This window comes from Magnolia sinica, chromosome 16 (genome assembly GCF_029962835.1).
Source record: "Magnolia sinica isolate HGM2019 chromosome 16, MsV1, whole genome shotgun sequence".
Taxonomy (NCBI): Eukaryota; Viridiplantae; Streptophyta; class Magnoliopsida; order Magnoliales; family Magnoliaceae; genus Magnolia; species Magnolia sinica.
In genome coordinates this window covers 60634626-60647380 of record NC_080588.1, presented here as the reverse complement: position 1 = coordinate 60647380, position 12755 = coordinate 60634626, and the positions used below count along the sequence as shown (strand labels likewise).

The window sequence follows — 12755 nt, the reverse complement described above, 5'->3', positions numbered from 1 at the left end:
AGCTGCGAAGTACTGGAAGATGGTACACCCATCTCTCACAACTATACACGGAAGTGTAATTTATCATTTGTAGCCGCCCACCTAGTTGCGTATAATGTGGATAGCAAGTGGTTCAAAATACACGTCGATCTGATGATCTTATACATCTGATCTGTCACCATCAAATCTGACGGTAGAAAACGAAAATGGTTGGACTGAAGAAAAGTAGAGGGTGACATTGATAATAAGTCTGATTTTTGAATTACAAGCCATCCATGATAGGGAAGTAGATGGATGGATCTGATTGATAAATCACTCTTCCATGTGTACGGTTGGATAGACGGCTCTACAATATTCCGGTTCACCTGACTCTAACGATCAATTTCTGGACATTGCCTGTGACCCCGGGCACAGATTTATTCCTGTGCAGGTGGCGGTGTGGGAATCACAGAGATGTTCGTGACAAATCCACTCCGTCCATCTATTTTGCAGGATCACAATAGGACATGATTCTAAAAATCAGGTAGATCCAAAACTCATGTGGGCCATATCAAACGAAACAATGGGGATTGAATGGATGGGGACTACAGAAGTTTTTTATTAGGATGATATTTGTGCTTACAGTTTATCTGAGTGGTAATAAACTGATGAACAGCTTGGATGGCATATAAACATCATGGTCAGCTCCAGGAATATTTCAACGGTGGATGCTTCCGTTCCCACTGTTTAGTTTGGTGTGGCGTACCTGAGCTTTGGATCTACCTGATTTTTAGATATCTCTCCTACTGTGATCCTTCACAACAGATGGACGGAGTGGCTTTGTCACTGATATCTCTGTGGGCCCCACACAGCCCCAGGCACCGAGATATATCTCTGTCAGGGGTCACAGGCGATCCACTAAACCTACCTCCATTTGTTAGATTCGTATTCTCCTTCCCAATTCATCCCATAAGATTCTGTCTCACCACCTGATAACGACCCCTCAACCATACACCTCGGGAGCATCCAAATTCGTGATCCACGATCTTGGGATGGCCCCACCATGATGGGCCATGGGTAAAGATCACGCCATCCTTAGGACCATACAAAAATAGCCAACCCGTTAAATTCAATGGAACATCGATCAAACGTTTTTTTCTATCATCCAAATACCGTGGATTGCTACTATGCATTGTGGGGCCCACCTCTTGACCGGTCCCGATCATCACACAATCCCATGGAGAACTATTTTCAGCTACTCTCCCTAGGTGGACCTCCATTCCTTCTCTTTTAACTAATGAGAGCGGATCACCTACAGGCAAGGTACCACAACTTATGGTACTGTACATCCTTCCCGCTAAAATACCACTTGCATAGAAAATCACTACCATTAAAACAGTAAAACCCACCAAGACAATCATTATAAAAAAAAGATAAGCCCAGTCTTCTTATCAGGTGGGCCACAACATTGGATTCAAAGGATAACCGACGGTTTGACTCAACACACGTGTTTGCTCTTTCAGAGAGCCGATCAAGCTGATTTCCAACCAATATAATCTTCATGGTGGGCCCTATCATTTTCATGATACTGATTTCCAAAACAAGTATCAAATTGGCGGGAAAATGGCAACGTTGCCAAAAGTAGTGGCACAGTTGCCTGTAGCTGATCAGTTCTCTTAACTAATCCATTAGCTGATATCATCACATTACCTAACAACAACCCCATTTTTTTTTTTAAATCACTCATTTTTTTGAAAAATCCTTCTCTAACATGTAATTTAATAACAATGATAATATAACAACAATAATATATTCTTTTTCGAACGTATTCTATTCAAGCAATTCTTCCCTCCTTTTTTTTTCTTTTTTTTTTTTTCACTCTCCTTACATTACCGTCCCAATTCCATGCCATGCTCATGTGAATTCTTACCATGCACACGTGCCAATTCACCTCCCATGCATAATCACACGTGCTAGATGCTGTAAAGATCCGCATCATGGCTTCCATGCGCACGCCCACACGACGGGCTGTTCCTTCCACGCTAGAAAGATTCCGGCCGCATCGCCGCCTTGTATCATCGACCACCCGTCCCGGTACCGCCTCAGGAGAGCGCGGACGTCGTCAGCCACGTCGTCGCTGAATGCTGCAGGAGCGAATCCGGCGGCCTGGAGGCGTCTCGACCACCGCGCGGCCGTCTCCCTCCGTTCCACCGACTCATCTGGCAGGCATGCGATGAGGTCAACGATAGCGCGGCCCGCCGCACGCTCGAGCATCAGGCGCTCGTTGCTTGCACGTGGGAAGCTCTCGTCCAATGACTCGAAGTAAACGGAAAACCACCGGAGGGATTCTTGAAAACCCCTAACGAAATCTGCACCGTCAATTCCAATATCCAGATCAGCCTCGTCCTCTACTACCGTTACAATCTTCGGCCGCATCCGTCGAAAGACGGATAGCACTGCATCGCGGCGGGACCCAGCTGCAGTGATGGAATGCAATGTACCGATGCAATTGATGGCGAGAGCTTCATCGTCGTTGATTTCAAGATCATCAAAATTCATATCTGATAGATCACCGGTATGGTGGACCACACTGAATTTGAACGGTACGCCCATGAGCCGTGCGAATTTCTCCATCCGATTTCCAATCTCTCTCATCACCTTATGTACGGCAGCAGCTCCGTTGCTGCTACCTGCAACGGCCTTGGTTGCAACGACGGTTGTGATTCGAAGATGGGGAGTGTCGTCGTTGCGTGTGGCGAGAGCTTCCAGTAAGGTGGGCCATTGGGTGCAGTAGGTGTTGCTGATATCTACAATGTGGAGTTTGTTCTCTCCTTCAAAGGCTTCGAGAATTGCACCATTGCATGCAACATGACCGAACGTAGTCCATGGGCTAACTTCTTGGAATTTCAAGACAGTCTTACGAGTCGACTCGAACGAACATGTCTTCTCTGATGCGGATACCAACGTACGGTGGCAGCGCTCGCCGGTGTCTGTCATGCGGCAGAAGAGTGCTTGAAGGAAGTATGCGGCGAGCTTTTGATCGGTATCGCCGTAGGGAGAGCTTAGTTCATTCAACATCCACATCAGTTGTTGGACACGTGCGCTGTTCTTATCGGCGATTGCTCGGGCGGATTCTATTAATAGGTCGGTGGCCCACTTGCCAGATGCTGATGTTGAGGATGGCAATTGTAGGTTTGGAGTGGGGGAGAAATTGAATTGGGGTGATTCAAAAAGATGGGTGGTGGAGGTATGTGTAGTAGTAACATGTGTGGTGGTGGGATGTGTGGCGGAAGTGGTGTTTGGAGGGGTTGTGTTGTATGGGAAGAAATGTCTGGAAGAAGAAGAAGAGAAATCGTCTTCATCCATGAAAAGATAGCTGCATTCTTCTTGATGGTGTGGGTGGTTTTGTCTTGAGGATCTTGAACTGCTTGAAGTTCTACTGGAGTTGTAGGATTGGTCTGATTGGAGACTGACTAGCCTAAATAAGGTATCCATGTAACAAGACTCACATCAAAGGGCCATGTCCTTTGATAGAGAGAAGTTGTTAGAGAGGAATATGGGTCTTTTGTGTTTTTAACAGTGGGGTGGAGAGAGAGAGAGAGAGAGAGAGAGAGAGAGAGAGAGAGAGAGAGGAATATGGGTCTTTTGTGTTTTTAACAGTAGGGTGGTGGGGGGAGCGAGAGAGAGAGAGAGAATCTTGGGGGTAATCGATGAGGGATGAGTGGAGTTTCTTTTGTAATGCTAGAGAATGCTTTGCTTTGTTAGATTGCTTTTCATACATGTTTTGAAGGTGGTATTGACTGATGTGGGTCTTTCTTTCTCCTAACATGGAAGGTCCATGTTGCAAGGAGTTTAACAGGTTTTTAGTGTACACCACATGAGTACCATTTGAAATTGTGCTCCCCATGGATGGCCCACTTGTATGAGTGATGGTGATTTGATCGAGATGTAGGTACAAATACCTGATCATAGTCATTTCAATGGTTGGATTTGAATATAGATAGTTGGCCTTTTTTTTTTTTTTTTTTTTTTTTAAAAGTATTGTGCTTAGGAGAGGTATTTTAGTTGTGGGGTATCCATTGTAGGGCGTATCAGGCTATCATTTGAACAGTTGCGATCATGTGTACACGTGGGCCATCTTCAGAGGCAAGAATTTCAATTGGTGCTCCCGCGGTTTATGTTCTTTTTTACCGTTTTAGAAATGGAATTTGACTGACAAGAATGTGGAAAGATACGAAAGAGGAGCGTCTAGTGGGCTGTTTTTATTTTCATGAGAGGGTGAGAAGAAAAAGAAGAACTGTACAGGCATATCATACGCCTGCACAGACTCAATCCAAGTTTGGCACGCATGTACATCCCAGACCGTCCAAATTGAGGGCCCCACTTTAGACGAGCTCCCAATTGACTCAGAACAGTTGAAATTCAGTATGATCAGATTCCCACGTTTTGTAGCCATCCAGTTAATGTTTAGAACGAAAATCGGCCCATCAGAACTCAGCGAGCAAAATCCACCATCAGACACATAGAATGGTCCAATCAGTGTAAGATCTAGGCCATATCCTAAGTAAAGTCAAACGATTTTTTATTTCAACGGTTCAGATTGAGGTACACGGGTGCACAACAGGTGTAGATTTGATGCGTGAGAGCATAGGATATCAGGTGTTCCACGAGAGCATAGAAAGATTCCTCGTTTGGGAAAGGTGATGAGTGGGAGCAGGCGTGCAAAAGAGGAGGAGGTGGGACGTCAGGAAAGCAGGGCGCGTGCATCATCCATCATCAAACCCCACCATCCCACCATCCCACATTCCTTGCCTCCTAATCCCTCTCCAAACTCTGCCAAACGCACCCTTTACTTTTCTCTTTCTATACTATATAAGCCCATACATGTATACACAGGTATAATCATATCTACCACTTTTGGCCTTTTAATACTCATTTCTAGCCCTAACCCTTCTCCAAAATCTAGGGGCATGCTTTTTCTCTCACCACCTTTATGGTACATTGAGTGTATACGTACCACCTAAGCTTTTGAATCTCTCTCTCCCTCCTGGTACCAACTTTAGCATATAGCATGTATCCATACCACACAAGTTTTTGAGACTAAATCAGGACACCCATCAAAAGGTCCAAAGCTCCTCTCAGATGATCAAAAAACAATCTCTCTCTCTCTCTCTCTCTCTCTCTCTCTCTCTCTCTCTCTCATATATATATATATATATATATATATATATATATATACACACTTTACCAACTTTTCAGTACATAGTATGTATCCATACCATCCAGGCTTTTGAGATTCTAAACACAGGAAACTCCTCTCTCTCTCTCTCTCTCTCTCTCTCTCTCTCTCTCTGTGCTTTTTACAACCTTTACAGTATTATATATTATGTATCCATACAACCCGACTGTTTTTTACTCTAAATCTAAGATACCCATCTAAAGTGGCCGTCTTCCATATTTAAAAAAATGCTAGTCCTGCCCATGTGATTTTGGTCATGTAGGAAACCAATTTTTTTACTTGCACTTCATCATCCTTCATAAGAGTTTAGGTTACACGACAAATTCCAAATCCACCACTATCAAATTTTACGTTATCCCTTAGCAATTAAAACTCATCTTTTTTCACACCATCGATCTGTAAAGTTTCTTGAAGTGTTACTGTGGCTAGTTTACTAGGTACACGTGCACCTCTATGCGCATGTCACGCATATGTGAGCCCTGCCATGTGGATGACCTGGTCCGAAAATTTGGGTCGGTCCAATCATCAGGCACACAACATTTGTTGCGGCTTAGATGTTCCATATGTGCCAACTTACATTGAAGCTACGACTAGATTAGGTGGTAGGATGGGATGGAGATTAGTCCATGATCTAACCATTGCCTCATATAATTTGCTTAAGATGCACCTTTTTGAATTTTTCATTATATGGTACTTGGCCAATAGCCTTACTAATAGTTGCATTACAGTCACAATATTATTGGAATTGGTTTAAGGAATTTCTGCTAGAAGATTTTTCATATATTCAGCTTATTTGGCTAAAAGTTTATATTCCATGGTTGAATGTGATATCACGATTTATTTTTAAGATTTCCAGGGCACTACAGCAACTCCCATAGTGAAGATATATGCACTACGAATTTAGATCCATCAATATCTATCGCTTGCCGGTAGTAGACTCACAAGAGTTTTAACATGATCAGGTCATGGGTTCAAGTACCCATTATGGTGAAATTCCACTGTGGTGTGAGTGTATGTGCAAAAATAAAAAAGAGTCTCAAATAAAAATAAAAAATTAAAAAAAAAAAAAAAAACAAAAGAAAAGAAAATCTTTACAAAGGTGCAATCATTGAATATTCAGTATTTAGCTGAATATTGTGAGCTTGTTTTATGTTATTGTTTGGTAACACTGAATGTATACAAGCAATCCAAGCAAATCAAGCTTGATCAAATTTATTATATCATTGTTTGGGAGTTCAATCCAAGCAAATCAAGCTTGATCAAATTTATTATATCATTGTTTGGGAGTTTGCTTTAGACCGTACAGAAAAAAATTCAAGTTTGTAAGCTTTATGTTCTAAAATTAGTACAACATATCCTTTTGATTGTTCCATACAGATTTTATGATATGAATATCCATTTAAAAAATTGGTTTTAACATTCATTTCAAGGATGACTTGTTGTACACGATAGCTGTAGCAATTAGAATCCTATTGACATTATTTTAGACAATGGAGAGTGGGTGCCGAATCTAACCCTTCTCTTTGATTCGAAACCCTTTCTCACTAACCTGGCTGTGAATTTTAAGATGGATTCATCTGCCCAAAGCCTTTTCTTAAGAACCCATTTGTAACCTAATGTTTTTAACCTCCAGGGAGGTCAAATAGATCCCAAATATGATTTGGACGAGGTTGACTCTAACTACCTGATTGACCCTCTTCATAGAATTGAGCATCCATTGATACCAGTTTGAGTCCAAAAACGTGTGAGTAGAACTGTTAGAGGAATATATATCTTACGAGTATATAGTCTAAAGCTTTGGAGCCTAAGATGGATTCATCTGCCCAAAGCCTTTTCTTAAGAACCCATTTGTAACCTAATGTTTTTAACCTCCAGGGAGGTCAAATAATTCCCAAATATGATTTGGACGAGGTTGACTCTAACTACCTGATTGACCCTCTTCACAGAATTGAGCATCCATTGATACCACTATAGTTTGAGTCCAAAAACGTTGGAGTAGAACTGTTAGAGGAATATATATCTTACAAGGATATACTCTAAGGCTTTGGAGCCTAAGATGGATTCATCTGCCCAAAGCCTTTTCTTAAAAACCCATTTGTAACCTAATGTTTTTAACCTCCAGGGAGGTCAAATAATTCCCAAATATGATTTGGACGAGGTTGACTCTAACTACCTGATTGACCCTCTTCATAGAATTGAGCATCCATTGATACCACTATAGTTTGAGTCCAAAAACGTGTGAGTAGAACTGTTAGAGGAATATATATCTTACAAGGATATACTCTAAAGCTTTGGAGCCTAATTTTAATTTCTTTGATTGTGAAATTCCAACATAAGATAAACACTCCATATACTCAAAGATACTTAGTTTAGGATTTGTCTTTCTAATGTTCATGATGGGCTTTATTAGACTTGGAATAAATTAAGTACTTGGTTTAGGATATAGTAGGATGCGACTAATGCTTATCCCAATAAGTTTTTTGGTGAACGAGATTTAAAGAGTATCACATTAATTATGTCTATTAAGATTCCATTTGTGTGTTTGGTAACTCCATTTTGTTGTCGAGTATAAGGGTAATATGTCATTTTTTTTTTTAATTTCATGGAAAAGGAAAAAGCTTCTTGAACTCATTTTCAGCGGCATTTTGTATCACTTCTTATTTATTTAATTTTCTGGCCCATTAAATTCTTTACTTGTTATTATACATTCAAAATTTCTTAGTGTTTAGCTTTTATATATGAGTATATTTTGAGAAGTTATCAATGGACATAATAAAGTATAATTTACCTCCTTAAGTCATAGTATTTTTCTGATCAAATATGTTAGTGGGAATCGATTTAAGGATTTTACAATATTTTTCTACTAAGTGAAAGGAAAGACATACTGAAATTCTCGAATTTTTTTATTTATTTTTTTTTTTTTATACACACGCACACACACCCCACACACTCACGCTAGTGGAATTTCACCACCTATGGATACTCAAACCCTTGACTTAGTTTAATGGACAATTCTTGTCACTAATTTATAGCTGACATTTGTAAGTAGACCTCTTCTACTCATATTTTTTAAGGTTTTGAAGATGGCGTGCCGTACTCTACCATGTTGTGTATTAAGATACTCAACAATATAAGCAGAATAAGATATTATATAATTATTAATAGCATTATATTCAATTTATATGATCTCCTTACAAGCATAACCATTCCGCCACAAATACATTCTTTTGGAAGATCACAATTTATTTAGATTATACCAAAAAAAAAAACTAAATGCAACCTTATTTAAAAAGGAAAAAAAAAAAAAAAAACTCATAGACTAGATTATTTCTCATCTCTAGTGGATAAGAGATGAAAGAGAAGAGGCGTATGGAAGAGATGAAAAAAATAAAACATATTTAAAGACAAGTTTAAGGCATGTTATAGAGACGCTTTCTTTAAAGGAGAAATTCACACTTTACTAGTATTTAAACTAGTTTGCAAAAAGGTTGCAACAAATCCAACTACAGGATAAAATAAGTCTCCTCTCTTAATTTTTTTTTTAAATGTGAGTTTCAGTTTGAAAAACTGAAAAACTGTACCCTAAACACACTTTTGCAATATACACACCTAACTTCTTTATCTTTTACAGTTTATACCCTAACTTCTTTATTATTTACAGTTTGTCTCCTAAAATTTCTATAACTTTTCAAAATGAACTCAAAACAAGAAAATGATGGATGAGAAGATGGAGAGAAGAGATTTTAGAGTTGTTGTGTAATAAATTGACCTAAAAATGCTACAAGGACACTTTTAAGTTCCTTTTCATGAAAAGCATGTCCATCCATGGCATCTTTTAATTCATAACATCCTTCCACCACCATTTAATGAATTCAAAATCTACGAAAAGGCATTATAACCTTTCACTAAGATCACCAACAAATGCAACTAAAAGACAAAAAATTTACTAAAAGACATTATTTATTGGTCTGTTTTTTTTTTTTTTTTTTTTCATTTTTATCTTGAAAAACCCAATAAGAGACTCAATAGGATGATGATATTCTTGAAGTGAAATTGAACTCAACACTTCCTTTTTCTTATAATTAACGATAGTGGTGATATTTGTTGCCAAAATAAGCCTGATATCATTTTCTAATGGTTAATAGCTTTTAAGTATATTCCTATCAAGGGACACATGCATTTATACATCATTACAAAACCACCGCCTATAGCATTCCTTATACCAATAGAATTAATCTAATTAGACACCACAATCACGTACTGTTTTTCAATGAAATTCACTTGAGTGGTGCTCGCTGAAGTAACATTCGTCTAGGCTAAGCATTTGTGTACTTCTTCTGGTTATGGCGCAACATCACAGAGTGGTTGGGTTTCCAACATATAAAACACCTAAAATTATTTTAGTTGTTAATTATATTTCTTTTGATGCCTACTACCTTATATATTCTTTTTCTTAGTAGACATTATATTGAAATTGCTCGCATGTTCTTATCAGCAACCATGTTGACTTTTAACAAACTTTCTAACCATTCTTTCCATCAATTACTCTTACTTTATTCTATTCAAAGGTGGAAGTAAAGGTGAAGGAGGATTGACATATCTTCTCTTGTATCTAAGGGGTTTCTAATAATTCATTCTACAAAGGAGGTAAATGTTTAATAATTGCAATCAATTGGAATTGGGTTTTTTTTTTTTCATTCAATATCATCAATATTTCAGAAACATATATTTAAAAAATATAACAAATGTGAAATCAATAATTTAAAAGTGTAATCCATTCAACACTACCAATAACAATAGAATATGAATAATTAACTTTCTTCCACACTACAAAAACATGTGGCGGAAATTTGCCCAAGTTTTATTTTATTTTTTTCATTTTTTAAAGAAGAAAACTTTATTAATTCATATGGAGTCACAACAAAAAGGATGACATCCTCGCCTATCGTATAACACAAACTGAGCTGCCCATTTCTAATCGCCCCCAAACCTATATTATATAGAGTGAGGAGACCTTTGATCAAGGTAAGAAGATCAACTCCACTCAGGAATCTGGGCCACCGAATACTACTCCCCATCTTTGTCATGGTGGATGAGATTGTGGACTGTTTCACGCTTTTTCAAAATACAACCCCACTAACTATTATGAAAATGTAGTCTAAGGTGAACTTCTTTATATTAACGTAGCCAGCATAATCTGCGTTAGAGTATCCAACCAATTTTAAATAATCAAACCTTTTGTATATAAGTTAGAAGTTCTTTGTCCTTTTCAGATAGCACAACACTTTCTTTGCAGCTATTCAATATTGCATTCTCGGATTGAATAGAGAAGAGACTTGTGTCTGATTGACAACAATCGTGAAACATTTGTTACAGCTTTTATTAACTATTTAACTGGTCATTTATTGATACGAACAAAAAAAAAAAAAAAAACAAAAACATATAAATTTGTTGGGTGTTGGCCAATGGTTTTCTTTTTTCGGCCTCCTCCAATCATTTGGGAGAACTCCATGCCAGGGCTTCTTGTACGTTGATGAAAATGGCCATTAGATATTACATGTTGGTTGTCATCATCGCTGTCTTTGCGCCAGCGCTCACCTACCTTTCAATCCAAGGAAAGCCCAAAATTCATACACAAAAACAATGGTGTGGGTCAGTTCATTTAGGTCGCTTTGAAATATATATTTACGGACGGTTTTGTCTTGTCTTGACTTTGCAACTTAATTAGATGTTTATCTCTTAAGATGGATGTAGACATTCCCTGTGTGGCCCACCTTTACATTGATTATAAATGCATTTCGGTTTCTTTCAATATCACCTTTTGACGTTGGAGAATTAACATCAGTGCTTGATTAGGGGATTTTGGAGCTGATGTGGGCCCCACCTTAGTTACTAAATTGACGGATGAGATTATAATTGTGTAGATGAAACGTCATTGAATCAGCAATAATAGATGTCTCTTTTGGATTCGGAGGAATATGGCAACTTGTTAAGTTTTCAAATCTATTGGTCGTATATTGTCTGGTAAAGACGGAGGGTGCGTCGTTGGATTTTCATTTATTAAAAACTAATGAATACTTTAATGGTTCTCTATAGCGATCGATCTGGACCGTCTAGTTAGTGGACCATCTCTTGTATGACATAACCCAACAATGAAATTTATTGGGAGTTAGTATCAAATCAAAGAATCATTTTCGGACAGTCATAGAAGCTTTTAGCAATGGTCCAAAATTCCGTAGACCTAAAATTTTTGTCCGACCAGCCGTCCGCGAGGTTTTGTATTGGTTGGATGGTCTGGATCGATTTAAACAACATCAATCCTATGAATCGTACAGCTGAGATCATTTTGCTGAATGGTATATGACGCACGCGGAAACTATTCGCATGCTTTAATAACATTTCATGAAATGATGGTACGTTTGGACGGACAGACGTGCTTTCCAAGGGATCATGTTTTTCTTGAGGGAATATCGCTGAAGGTAGGTTTGCCAATTCCACACGCGTGTGGGAGCCATGTGGATACACACGCAGGCACACATCCCAATATGGAATACGAGTGTGAGATCTGAGCTTTCCATTAGGTAGGTCATACGGTTTAGATCTTCTGGCATAAAGATCAGGCCATTTCACATGTCGGGTGGGGCCATAACACACAAAACAAATGGAAGGCCATAAAATGATTTTTTAACGGTCAGATTACTCAGTACATTGTGGCCCTCCAGACGAGTATTAAACGGCCTGATTTTTTAGGTACGCATGAAAGCATTGTTTCCAACAAGTTGAAAATAGGACCGCCGTAAACGGGCCTGTCCGGCCCGTATTTTGAACTGTTTCAGGTGGGCCGTCGGGCCGGCACTATTTAAATTGTGATTTCGAATTCCCGAGCCCGGCCCATTTATGGCACGTGTGCCTGCGTGTGTCTTGGCAGGGCTCCACACGTGCGGAGTAAGCAAAACTCTGGTATGGATTGTGAATGTGGTTTGGAGGGCCCCCACCCCCACATCTGCTGTTGTAATTTGATAATTTTATATTTTGTTGTGGACGGTGTTGATCAAAGCATCTTAGTGGAGATAATCAACGGTTGTAAATGGACCAAATTTCAAATTTGGTATATACATTGTAATGGACGTATAACATTGATTAGAAGCTGCCGGACACGAGTGCCGCCCAAAGGTGTATTTCATGCGGTCCACTAATGAGATCTCCAAACGAATCGAGTGCCACGTGGCATGTTGTTGTATCTATTGTTTTGGACCACCAAATCACTTTAGAATATAATAAGGTGGAGGTACGCATTCCTCTACGATGCGCACTATGCGTCTATTCTTTTAAAAGAAAAGCTCATCTTTTCTAAAGCCATGGCCCACCACTTTATAAAAGAGAAGAACTCTGATGCTCTGGCAGAGCGTGATTGTTCATATGCAGGCACTATGAAAATGTACAAGTGGCATATGATTAATTCAAACAAAACCGCCCATACTGTGGACCCACAATAGGTGGATTGCACCTTAAAAGTTACACATGTAATTTACTGGATGGTTGATTGGTGGACGGTTGA

The 12755-nt window shown here is 39.0% G+C and overlaps 1 protein-coding gene across 1 annotated transcript; it reads right to left on the bottom strand.

Annotated features, from left to right (window-relative positions):
- Positions 1 to 1748: 1748 nt before the first annotated feature.
- On the bottom strand, positions 1749 to 3639 carry LOC131229271 (protein SHORT-ROOT-like). Its single transcript, XM_058225173.1, has one exon. The coding sequence runs from the start codon at positions 3451 to 3453 to the stop codon at positions 1954 to 1956; it is 1500 nt and encodes a 499-aa protein (XP_058081156.1). The 5' UTR covers positions 3454 to 3639; the 3' UTR covers positions 1749 to 1953.
- Between the last annotated feature and the right edge of the window lie 9116 nt (positions 3640 to 12755).